We start from the raw sequence: 12890 nt of genomic DNA on the forward strand, positions 1-12890 counted from the left end.
CTTCCTGTGCCTCTTTGGTGCTGGAGGCGGGCCTTGGGGTCGCCGTCCGCTCCGCCGCCTCCCTGGGCCGGGCCGACTCACGTGACTGACGCGGGCTCCGGCACGGCCGGCCGCGCTGAGGAAGCGGCAGCAGAGGCGGCGACCGCGGCCGGGAGGTAGCGGCCCGGCGAAGGACAGGCCGGCTGCCCTCTCGGACCGCCGCGGCGGAAGAGAAAAATGGCGGAGGCCTCGGCGGCCGGGGCGGGCTCAGGCGCCGCTGTCGCCGCGCACCGGTTTTTCTGCCACTTTTGCAAGGGCGAGGTCAGCCCCAAATTACCGGTAAGAGCCCCTTGGCCCCTGCGCCCGGCGTCGGCGTGGATTCCTCGCCCCGAATGGGTCTTAGGCTTCCCGCACACCCCTGAAATCGGCCTCCCAAACCCTGCTGCCCGCTGCCTGGCGTCCCGGCCCTGCCCCCGTCGCTCCCGCCCAGCCTTTCCCCTCCCCCTCGGGTGCTCCGGCGCGCCCCTCGCTCCCCCTCCTTTTTTACCTGGCCCCCTCCACCTTTTTTTTTTTGTTTGTTTTTCCTTAGCGAGTTCTCCCCTGACAACTCTCTCCTCAATTTCTTGCACGCTTCACCTTGTCTCCTTCCCACGATGACCTCTGTTCTCCCGCACCTTGCGTTTCCTTTTCCACTTTTCACCAGATCCCCACCCCCCCACCCCCCCATCCTTAGTGAAGCAAAATCGCGGATGGGTGAGGATGACCCCTGTTCAGTTGTCTGGAGGGAAGGATGCACGGGAAGAAGAGGGTTGGAAGGTAATCGGGGCGGAGGGGGATTTTTCTATTCCGTGGTTTCCAGGCGTCTTGTGAAAGTGAAAACAGCGGTGTCCTAATGACTGGCAGACTGACTGCGCTCCCTGTCACTATCGAAGGAAATGACTTTAGAAAGAAGGCAGGATGTGTTTCAACTTGGTTATTTTGGTTGTCATGCTGCCAGGGTGTTTTTAGCACCGTCTCCCTTAGCCGCCCCTCGCCCCACCCGCATTCTGTCTCTTCACTTAATGAAACGATCCAGGACAGAATGCTGGGGACTGCATCCTCTGACATAAATTGGTTTTCACCAGTTTGTGCCAGACTGTTAGTCCCTAGGGAGGTAGTGCTTGTGGTCGCAAAGAAAGCGCTTTTACATCGTGCTAGCTAAATCCAGAAGTGGGTCGTGTCAGAGCTACTGCATGGAGAGCCACCCTGGTGAATGTTAATCTTTTGGTCAACTCTCTTTAGAATTAGTTATGGATTTTTTCCTTAGAGGTATCCAGGTTCAGTGTTAAGACAGGGTGGCTGCCTAACGACTTAGCTTTATAATGCCTCATATAAAATCTGAGAGAGCCTACCAAAGTGTGTCTGAATGTCGTATGTCTTAGAAACACAAATGGCGTCTCGTCTGTAAGTGCCTAAGCATTTTAACCTTTTCACCTAAAAGTTGTGCTATTTAGGTTTTTATGGCATTTTCTTTCCCTTTTATTAGCCCCAACTTCATAGCCAGTTTCATCTTGTTAAAAATTTTAGCTTCTGTGGCCTAGGCTTAAATTTTTTGTTGTTGTTGTTTTTAAATGAAAGGGTTTCTTAGGCCATTGCTAGCCAAAGAAGAAGATGGGTCTAGGGGCACGGAGTCTAAACCACCAGCAGGCGAGGAAGGACAACGGGTCCCTGGTCTCCAGAGTTTGCAAGTATCTTTTACACGTCAGGTAGTGGGAAGGGGTTAGAAAAGTGTGAGCTGTTAGAAAGGGCCAGCTCTTCAATAGGCGCAGAGTCCACAGATAGAAAGGTCCCCTCCTGTGGGTTGGCTGTTGTCAGCAGTTCGGAAAGCCCACGTGTAAACAAGAAGCAGGGATCAGAGTTCGCCCGGTGCCTGGCTGGGATAATCTGCGGAAATAGCCATCTGGAAATTAATCTGAAATTCCATCAGTGGAAGGAATGTGGGCAGTTTCTTGTCAGAGCTGGTCCATGGCTGTTAACAGGCTGACTGTTCTGTTTCTTTCCCTCTCTCCCCTCTGTAATTTTAACTGAGAACATCTCAGAATTTTCTTGTCAGTGTACATGTAAAGTTAGTTTCGACTCTACTTTTTGCCATATTTCAGGGCTGGGGGACATCAGACCCTTCAGAAGTCCCTCACCGCTGAGATGGAGTGTGGAATTTGTCCAGTGTGTGTGTGACCGGTGACACGTTGTTAAATGCGATGCCTTGTTGAACGTTGTACCTTTAGTTCTTCTGGTCTTTTTTAAGTCATTCACGTATTTGTCGGTAAGGGTGAGAAAACATTCTAACTTTCCACAACTTACATCTTTTTTGTTTTTTTGACTACTTGAAGTCCTTGCTACAGAATGCTCTTGAAAAGGATAATTTGAAAGACTTTTTGGGTATTTTTGTAAACCTTAGTTTGAGGCCCAGAGGTGAAATTATTTTTTAGTCCGATTTGTTTTCTGTGATGCCAGATTTGTAAATTGAGGCCTAACACATATATAACGGAATACATAGGTACAAGGTTCTTTGCTGGATAAAGGCACGCCCAGGAATATGTGGTTTCTTCCCTTAAGGACCTCACAATCTTGTTGGAAATACAAGACAAACATGGAAAAGTTAACAACGTAAGGTGAATGAGGATGGATAATACGTGCTTTAGTATTTAGAGCGAGGATGATATGGTAGCATTGGTGAGGTCAAGGAAGGAGTGAGAGATGGGTTTAACATTGAGTTCTGCAGGCTAGGTAGAATTTAGATCAACAGTAGCACAGACTCAGGAAAAGAAGAGTGAGTTGAGGAAGAAGGGAGAAACATTTAGTAAATCATTGTCATGCATTTTTAGGAAAAGGCGCGCTATGTCAGAAGTAAAGTTTTGATTCATGGATTAGCCAGTGAGTGTCATCTTGTTCCGTGGCCATTTTTTGTATCCTTATCCCACCGTAAGCTGCAGTGGCCCATCTTGAAAATGCTGGTTGTGAGAATGACCAGGTCAGTAAGTGGCTGGTTTACTGCGAATCTGTTTCTGCTACTGAAAAACCAGCTCACACACTGGTAAGTCAGTAATACGATTTTCAGATGTATAGGACAAACATTGAAAAGTTTTTTAAAATAATTTTTTATATAAACTTGACGTTCCCTCACAGTAAGTGCTCTGCATACATTAGGCACACATTGTTTCTTCAGTTGGACAAGTGTCGTGGGAAACCTGGATGTCTTTCTGAGGATAGCTAGGCCCAGCTTATCATGAATAAAGTTTTTCTTTGTCTTTGTTTTTTAAGAGAGTACTTTGTGCACGTTGGATCATGGGACCCATCACCCCCGAGTGCTGTTCTTTGAACATCTGAGCCTGAGTAGTGAGTTTTCCATGGGCTTTTAATGAGCTATTGCTAGGTAGGTTTCTTCGCAAGGTCTGGGAAGGCCTGCCTCACAGCCATCTCATCTCTCGCCAGTTTATTCACCACATCGCAGAGTCACAGTTGTGTTCAGTAGGACTGGGTTGCAAGGTTTTTACAACTCTCACTTCTCACTTCTCCAGTCTCGCTAGGACATAGTACTTGATGCATCTGAAAGTGTGTCTAGGCAAATAGCAATAGCTTCTCTGTTTGCCCTGAAACTACCCTTAGGTTTTAATCATTTTTCTCATCAGTCCTGCTACTCTGAAAGATTCACGGGCCCAGCTAACTTTAATGTCTGTTTTAGAAGAAATAGTTTTGACTGTAACTTCTGAGAAAAATTGGAATATGTCTAAAGCTCCATAGGCTAAGCCACATTCAGTTGAATTAATTTGGTGAACTAACATGCTCCAGCTAATCCTGATCTATGTATCCACCTTAGCTTTATATTGCTTTGGTTTGGGTCCTCCCAGATAAGAGAACAAAAATTTCATTGAGAAAGAAGATACTATGAAATGTGGGGAAACTGTGAAGGGAGTTTTACAATGAAAATAATATTCAGTGGTACCATTATCTGTTAGGCTTCCAAAAAGCATCTCCATTCTAGAAGTAAATACTGATTTAGAAGTTTCTTTCTCGAAGAGTGTTTTCCTACTTACAGTAAAAATAATTTCAACAAAATTTAGTGAGTACTAAACTTAGATTTTAAAATAAGGGATTTTAATTATATGGCCTGAAACACCAGGGTTTCAACATCATATATGATTGAGTAAAATGGTATTGTATATTTTTTGATCATCAGATGATAGGAGAAATATTTAAGTAACTTAAAATTATTTTCAAAAAGCAGAAGCTTCCACCTCACGGGCTTATCCTGTTGAGAGAATACAAAGTCAGAGCAGATGGAGTTCCTGTGCTACACTGAGGGATGTCTGGGCGGTACCACAGTGGGTGTGTCCCGGAATGTGAAGATCTCCTTCTATCCCTGTACTCCCCCCGCCCCCACTGTAAAATCAAGGCCAGGGAATATTCTTATGAGATCAGATATCATCATTAAACAGGTGAGATAAATCATACGTAGAGTAAGCTGCTTTTGGCATTCATGGGACTAGGTTGTTCTTAAGTGTTTTATGGAAATCAGAGTACCTAGACCCAGCAGACTAGTTTAATTAAGGACCACCAGGGTATGCTCGCCTCTGCGGCCCTGCCCAAAGGAACTAGCAGGCTTGCTCCCTCTCCCACCGCCTTATGTATCACCTTTGATCTAATAAAATGTCATCTTTATCAGTAAGTAATGTTGTCAAGTTTGGCTTTTTACCAAGTGCTGCATAAGTCATCATCATTGTGCTGTACTTGTAATGGCTCCAATACTGGAAAACTTACTAACCTCTCTATAAGAGTAGCTAAAAAATAGGTGTCTTAAGGCCTTGGTGACTCTTAAACCTCTAAGCTCACTGACTGTGCTTTTTAAGTAGCATGATTCTTAGAAAAGATCCCAGAGCTGCTTCTGGGTGAATTGGTAGTGTCGTCAAACTGGGGGAAGGAATCATTTTTTCTCTCTCTCTCTCTCTCTCTCTCTCTCTCTCTCTCTCTCTCTCTCCCCCCATCCATCCATCCATCCATCTGTCGATTTATTTATTTATTTATCTATCTATCTATCTATCTATTTATTTATTTATTTTTAGACAAAGCAACCCTTGCTTGACATCACAGATTTCAAGGACCATATCAGCTTATAATCCCTTCCTAGGTAGTCTCCCATCCAAGTACTGACCAGGCCTGACGCTGCCTAGCTTCCGAGATCAGACGGGTTTGGGCTTGTTGAGTGTGGCATGGCCGTAGAGGAATTATCTTTAGATTATCTTAAATTCCGCTACTGGTGACTTATCAGCTAAAAAGTCTACTTGATTATCTAGTGCCTTACTAGTTCTATATAGCAGTTGTTTATTAAATATTTCTTGAATGAATAAGTGATATGAGTTGACTATTCAATAATTCTATTTAAAAAGTGATGGCTTTAGTGTTGTGAGATGTTTAAAAGGCTTCAGTGATACGAAATGCAGATGCTACCACATGACCTTTGGATATACAGTGTAAGTAAAGTGTTCCCCGCAAGAATCTAGAAGTAAGACATATGTATTCTTATAGGTAGAAGGCTAGTTCTAGTCTTGAAATTCTACTGATAAATAGACATGTATATGCTGGGAAAATCTGGGACTTTTCAGTATGGGGAAGAATAAAATTTCAAACTCACTACAGATGACATTCCTGTTGTTTTTTGGGGGGAAGTGGTGATTGGATGCCAACACTTTGTGTTTCTTTATGTTTAGTTGGCTTTTTATGACCTTTACTTTCAGGGAGAGGATGCTAAGGTCTTTTCCACAGCTGTTGTTTTAGAAGAGGAAAGAAGGTGTGCATCGCTTCTTATTCTCTAGTCAAATTAGAAGGGGGTCTAAGAATAAGAAAAGCCTGTGGGTGCTGTTTGTCCATCACTTCACCGCTTAGTTATGAGCAGTAGAGGACATAGCACAGAGCAGTGGTTCTCAGCCAGGGGTAGTCTTGTTCCGCAGGAGGTATTTGGCATGTCTGTCCTCAGTGGAGGATTGATCCAGGAATCCAGCGGGTGAAGGCCAGGGATGCTGCTGAACATGCCACAATGCACAGGACAGCCCCCACAACAGAGAATTATTGGGCCCCAAATATCTAGCTTGCTGAGGTTGAGGAGCCCTGGAGAAGGATAAAGGAATAGTCAGTCATTTCCTTCTTAAGTCAGTGGTGCTTAAGATGTTGTTCTGATATTGATTGCTTTGATTTCTAATTTTGGGATCCTGATCAGAAATTTTAGTAAAATAATGGAGACCATATAATTTTAGCCAAAGCCCTGATGGGGGAGGGAGTGTTTAGAATGGTGGTTAGTGACTGCTATTCATTATAGCAGTAACTGTTAGGGTCACTTTCTTTGTGGTCACTGAGACCAGAGGAACTGGATCACTCCTCTCAAGTTTCACACTGTAGGGCAGCTTCTGAAAGAAAAGTATCCAAATTTATTGTCAATTGGGAATTAATTTAGGTGGTAACACTGTGTGTAAGTTACTAAGGCAGCTGGAAATTGTAGTTTGAAAATAAAGCAAAAAGCAAACAACACAAACTTTTACTTTTTCTATATAGATCGTCTTAGCATTAATCAGGTTTTTCTTTCTGTTTCTCTTGTAGCTCTTTGAAGTTTCATGAGCTCGGGACATTTTGTGCTTAAACTTTTAGTTTCTTCACACTGTTGGTGAGAGGGTAAACTGAAGTTATCAATCCTTGTTCTAATACCAGTTCTTCGTGTGAATGGCGACAAGTCATCTGACTCTGTCAAGTTTCCGTTAGTGTATATCCCACTGTAAACTGATAATGAGGAGCCCTTACTGGAAGCTTGAATGAGCATTGAGAAATGGAGCTGATCATCTTCGAAAGGTAGTGTAGGAATGAGAAGTCCTTATTTATAGAGAAGTAGGGCCTTTGCCACATTAGAAACATTTTAGGTAGTTCTTAGAGTTTCAAATACAGAAGTTTAGGTTAGATTCTGAAAGATTAACAAAATCTTTTTAAGTTCAATTGTTAGCAGTTCACAGTCCCTTAGAAGTGTCCAGATGTTATCAAATAGAAGTTAGTTGGCTCTGATGATTTTAAACTAGGCACACTTTTCTAGAATGTTAGATTGTCCAGCCCCTTTTCCCAAGATGGGCAGTTTTCGTTTCCTTGAAAATCTTTTAAGATAGGTAATCTTTCTCCAGATGATTTCAGGTGTCACTGTGTGTCACCTGGAAGTTCTTCTTAGACAAGATATCTTCACCCCCTCGCGCTTGCTTTGATGTGCAGATTTCTGTGCAGATTTGAATAGACTTTAAACCCAGAGAACCAACTTCCAGTTAAGATTTCATTACGTTTACTTTCACCATGCTTAGAAGTTACATGCCCTTTTCTGCCTTTTCCTGGATTAACAGACCCGCAGGTGTACTACAGTGATGCCGATCTAGAGCCTGGTGGTTCTCAAACCCATTTTTTTTATACTAAGTATTTTGAAATAGTCCCTTTAGTGAAATGGAATTCATAGGTAAAAAAACTTTCTACACATCATTTTTTCCCCTATACATACAGTTAAAAAATTTTGTTTTTACCTGTAAGATAAAAGGAAAATAATTCATGACAAAATAATATACATTTCAATCTGTAATACTCAGTTGTCCATAACAGGAAGAGATTTGCATTGTAGGAGACATTGGCCCCAAGTGTAGACCTAACAGCTACCCGAGTAGTGTCATAAGGGTTATTTGCAACTTATATACCATAAGAAGCAGACCACCAGAATGGTGAACAGTTCTTGGTAAAAGTACAAATAACACACAATTTCTCTCACTTTATTCGGTAGTTGTTTTGGGGGGCATTTAGTGCCTATTAAAATTATGCAGAAAGACTTGGTATTTATATATAGAATGGAGCGAGGTCCTAGGCTTTGATAATTATAAAGATGCTTTTTCAGTGCTTGTCTCTATTAAGTTTGAGAATAGAGACATTTCTTTGTGCTGGTGTTTCCTATGATTTATATTGTCCGCACTGAGAATGCCTTCTAGTCAGTCATATAGGAAAACATTTTCCCTTTTATTATTCACTCTTCTTTTCTTTTGCTGTTTTTTTACTACTTTAGTGCAGTACTTTTCACATGTTGAGCGATTCACTCTTTGTCCTTTAGATCTGGCTTTCTTTTCCTTTAGACAGATCTTCATCTATGCCTTAAATTTCTCATTTCCTCTTATCATTGCTGCTTCCTTTCCCATCAGTGTTTAGAACAGAGCCTGATACATAGTATTCGTTCAGTATTTGTTGAATAAAAGAATTGTAATTGTAGGCTTTTTCTTCTTGCCACTTTTTGCCTTTGAACATGTTGAAAATCATGGGAGTGCTAGTGTTCAGAAAATCAAGCACAAACCTGTAGGCTAATGAATCAAAGGCTGGCTCCCAGGTATGGTCTAATGGGGCACTAGCATTAGTTGTGGGCAGAGTTGGAGCTTCTTGTGTTTGAATATGGCTTCATTTCTCTATCCGACAGTTTAAGAGTAGAGAAGCTTCCCCTAGTGTTACCTGCCCTCCAGATGAATAGCTCATTGGCCTTGTAAGCAAAGTTATTTCAGTAATCATTTGTAACCGAAGTTGTCGAATGGAATTTAATTGCCTCCAGTGAATCTTCTGTAATGTCAGTGGTAGTTTGGGGTATTTTATTCTCAGACAGATTAGTAAACCATTGGTTCCCTAATTGTGATTTAGAGTGTCAGTTATTAGGTTCTGAGCTTGTAATGTGGTCACTGCTGAATGTTTACAGGCATTAATGTACCTAGTTGACAAGTTAGATTGAGGAATGGAAATTTTGAACCTTGAACTTGTTGGTTTGAAAAAAACTTTCGACTGCTGGTATAGTGTGAAAACGCTAATGGTACATTTACTTTTTGTTTAATAACATGTAAAAAGAAAATTTAACTTTGCATGTTTTAGATTAAAAAGTGGTTGAAAGTAATATTAATAAGTGAGACTCATAAAAGTATTTAATTCCTTAAATTTTTCAATCTTAATTTTACTCATCCCCAAAATTATTGGTTTATTATTCTGTGCCAAGTGTAGGTGCTGATTCAATGAAGGTCTGAGACCTGTTTTAATATTACGTTAGCATTCTGTTGTAACATGCAATCAGTATTAGATGAGCAGATTCAGAGTTCCCAAGGTTTTTAATCGGGTTAACAGGTGACAGGTCTGTCCCATCCTACAGCACTAGTGCTAGAAAAGGGTTCTTTTCCTGAGTGTCATTGAGTCTGGATATTTTCTTTGGGAACACAAACACACACTCTGTATTTGTGAAGTATAGAGCTGTGAAATCTGTGTTTTATAATAATAACGTAATAGGCACTAGATCATACAGTAATATCAATAGTCAGTTCTCATTCACTCAATAACTATTTATTGGTGTCTACTATATTCCAGGAGCTGTTCTATCTAGTACTTGGGCTATGTATAGGAAGATATAAAGAGATTCATAAAATGTTAGGAAAAATATCGTGGAATGAGGATTTAAATATTTTCTTCTTTTGACTTTGTGTTTAAACATTAAAATTGATGTAGCTATCAAGATCAGAGCGAGTGCCTTTTTGCTCATTTTAGATCTGAGCTATGTTAAAAGTGGTAGGAAAGGGCTTTCAGAATAAGCAGACTGGCCGTGAGCTGTAGAACTGGTCATTAGCTCTCATTTTTCAGGTGTCACCAGCCCTTTCTATAGGTGGTTTTATTGATTTTATTAATTTTATATATAAATGGATTTACAGCGTTGTGCAGAAAAATGTTTTATTTTACCTTTTAAACAAATTTCTCTTTCCCCACCAAGAATGCTTTTTTTTCAGCAACATAGTACTTGGAACGTAGAACTTCGAGTATATTCGCTGAGTGTTGAGTGTTGTCAGTTTAGGTGAGAAGATTCTGTCAGCCTAAGCTGAATGTAAGAAGGTGATGTTTCCGCCAAGCTTTGGTGGTCTACATCAGTGTGTTAAACAAAGAACTTTCATGGCTGAAAATTTTTTGTACAGGGTTTTTTGAGCCAAAATGCTAGCCAAGAAAGAAGGCAGGTCCTGGGACGCGAGGTCCAAGCCACTGGTGGCAGCGTGGCTCGGTGGGGAGCACAAGCTCACCCTCCACACACACGGGAGGCTGAGGCTCCTGGGGTTCTGTGGCGCCGGGCTGTTCTGCCTCTTTGGGATAATCGTGGACACAGCCACCTGGCCGTGCATCTGGCGCTCCAGCAGGCGTGAGATGGAGCAGTCTTTTGTTGGCTGGTCCACAGCTGTTAACAGGGTAACTGTTCTGTCTCTTTGTCTCACTCTCCGGTCTCTGTAATTTAATTTAGAACATCTCGGAATTTTTGTTTTGTCAAGAGCTAAAGACAAACGTTTTGGATCATTTACTGTTTTATATCTATGCCACTGGATTGTTTCCCTTCTTGCTGCCTTTAGTGTGAGTGAGCAAAGAACACTATGACTCTTTTCTGGCTATATTGTGTCGTGTGAGGTTAACTTTGACTATTCTTGTAGTTTAGTCCGCTTTTTTCTTAGAAAATCTGGCTTCTTGTCTATCTGATCAAGCTTCTATCAAGTAACGCTTTGTCCCCTGACCTGATTTTCTGACTTGCTACACAATGAGCTAAAGAAGGTTGGCTGATTGCACAGCCCATTTCGGCCTCCCTCATGATGTTGACGGTCCGCCATGGCCTGGAGTGCGGAGGCAGAGCCCCGAATCCTAGGGGAGCGGGGCCGTAAATAAGAAGCCAGTTTTGTCGGCCTGGAACTGAATCACAGCTCTTCAGCAGTATTTAAATTGTATAAGATATCTTCGTATATTATCAAAATTGTGGCCTGGTGTTTTCTTTATTTGTAAACTGGTTTTCTTCCTGATTAGTAGCCAGGGGAACAATTGCTTCAAATTCCTTGAGTTCATGGAGACCTAAATTAAAGTGCTTATTAAACTAGAGACTTTTTTTTGAGTGAGTGGTGGGCCACATAAATGAGAGTGACGGTTTTTTTGTTTTCCCAAAGGAGAGTTGGAGAGAAAAAATAAGGACAGCATTAGTGTTCTAGGTTTACCGGTGGAGAAACAGGTCTTCACAAAGACCAAGAAGGTGGCCGTGGGAAGGAACAGAACAGGGAAGTTCTATTTTCTTTGTTTTGGGGTTCGCTTGATGCTTTTGAAAAGGGAGGAACTATAACCTGGCTTGAAAAGGGATAATCACAGGGGATTATGGAAAAAGTCTAGAAAAAAGCAGGATCTTTGACCTAGAGATGTGAGTTGGCATGAAGTGCAAGGTGTCTGGAGTTCTGGCCCAGGGGCTGTGATGCATTTCATTTTGTGCATCTAATCCTAATTAAGGGGGCTGGATGGCTGCTGAATTTTCCGAGGCCTCAACTCATTTGGCCTTGCCACAGACTTTTTCATTCAATCAATAGAATATTATATTTCCTATCTTTTTCTCTAAAAGCATAGTTACTTCTAATCAATGTGGTGTAATGAAAAGAATGTGTTTCTCAGATCTATTTTACTCAGTAGTTAAAATATACTCTTTAAAACTATGATGAGGCAGTATAAAGTGTATTCTTATCAGCCAAAGGTTTGATATTATTTATTTAAAAGAAAGATTTATGTACAATAAGGGAGCAAAATTTGCTACCTCAAAACGTGCCATTTTTGGAATGTTTATTATTTTAGGGTGGTTAATTTTAAGAAATGGCAGACATGGGGGGGCTCTGAAAATCAAGTAGAAGTTAATCTTTGTAAAAGGACATTTCCACTTGTAAGGTGTGTCCTTCACTGTACCAGGCCTGCCTTCACCTAGGAGAAGAGGGCTTGGGTTTAAATCTGCATGACAGTCTGAGCCTTGTTTACTGTGTTTGTCCAGGTAGCGCCCACCGTCCCACAGCCAGCCCTACCCCCAGCATCACCTTTTGTCTTTAACTGTGAATGTGGAGTTGAAGGAGGTGGCTCCCGCCATTTGGGGTGTTACCCAGGGCTCCTGGGTCTCTCCCACGTATCCGGGGGGTGTGCGTGTTATTAAACTTTATACTCTGTTTCTCTCCTACTAATCTGTCTGTGTTAATTTGATTATTTGTCCAGCCAGAAGAACTTGAAGGTAAAGGATAGTTTTCCCTCCCCAACATGACTGAAAGAAATAGAAGCTAATGTAATGGAATTATTTGGTTATTTGAATTAATATTTCTATAGAATAACAATGTTAAGTTTTTTCCTTACAGAGATTATTTTTTAATGGGTGAGTTAGGTGATTTGCAAGTAAACAAAGAAATGAACAAAATAATTTTGGATAAAGATAGACTTGAAATTTTGTTTATTTATTTTGTGGCCCTCCAAATAAGAAAAATTCATTTGTCGTGAACCCAGGAAAGGAATTTATCTACTGAGGTGGACTCCCCATGGTCAACTGAAGGCCCAGATTTTACAAATATTAAAAGAGTCTGGCGGCTGATTTCTGCCAGGGGCTTATCACGTACTCTGCATATGGGAAGAACCTCAGACTGAACTTGACTTCCGGTGCTCCGCCCTGCTTGTTTACATCTGAGTCAGCAGCCGGGGAAACCGGGGTTTAGTCTCTGTCAGCCGAGACCTGCCCTCTTCAGTCAGAACTGCATAATTTGGATGCCTCATTTACATAAAACAGACCTAATTGAGATCCCAGGCGGGAACGTTCCCTGGAAAAGGGGCCTCCCCTTTAACCCGTGGAACACAGTTTAGGTTGCTCCCTGAATCTGCCTTACAGGCTGCAGCTCCTTTTTGCTTGAGTGTTTTGTATTCTTTATTATAGTCTAAAATTAATTTTGATTTACAATATTTTGGATTGATTTTTTTTCTATTCCCACCCCCCATCCCTCCCCTTTGGTAACCATCAGCCTGTCTCTGTACGGGTCTGTTTC

General features: G+C 41.6%; 1 protein-coding gene across 1 annotated transcript in view; it reads left to right on the forward strand.

Moving 5' to 3' along the window:
* The first annotated feature begins 16 nt into the window (after positions 1-16).
* RNF115 (ring finger protein 115) overlaps positions 17-12890 on the forward strand; it is a 37011-nt gene continuing 24137 nt past the window's right edge. Inside the window, exon 1 of the mRNA XM_016143112.2 lies at positions 17-318. Within this exon, the coding sequence (XP_015998598.1) occupies positions 217-318 (102 nt within the window). The 5' untranslated portion in view covers positions 17-216. The remainder of the gene's footprint in view (positions 319-12890) is intronic.

Source organism: Rousettus aegyptiacus, unplaced genomic scaffold, assembly GCF_014176215.1.
Source record: "Rousettus aegyptiacus isolate mRouAeg1 unplaced genomic scaffold, mRouAeg1.p scaffold_m13_p_17, whole genome shotgun sequence".
Classification (NCBI taxonomy): domain Eukaryota; kingdom Metazoa; phylum Chordata; class Mammalia; order Chiroptera; family Pteropodidae; genus Rousettus; species Rousettus aegyptiacus.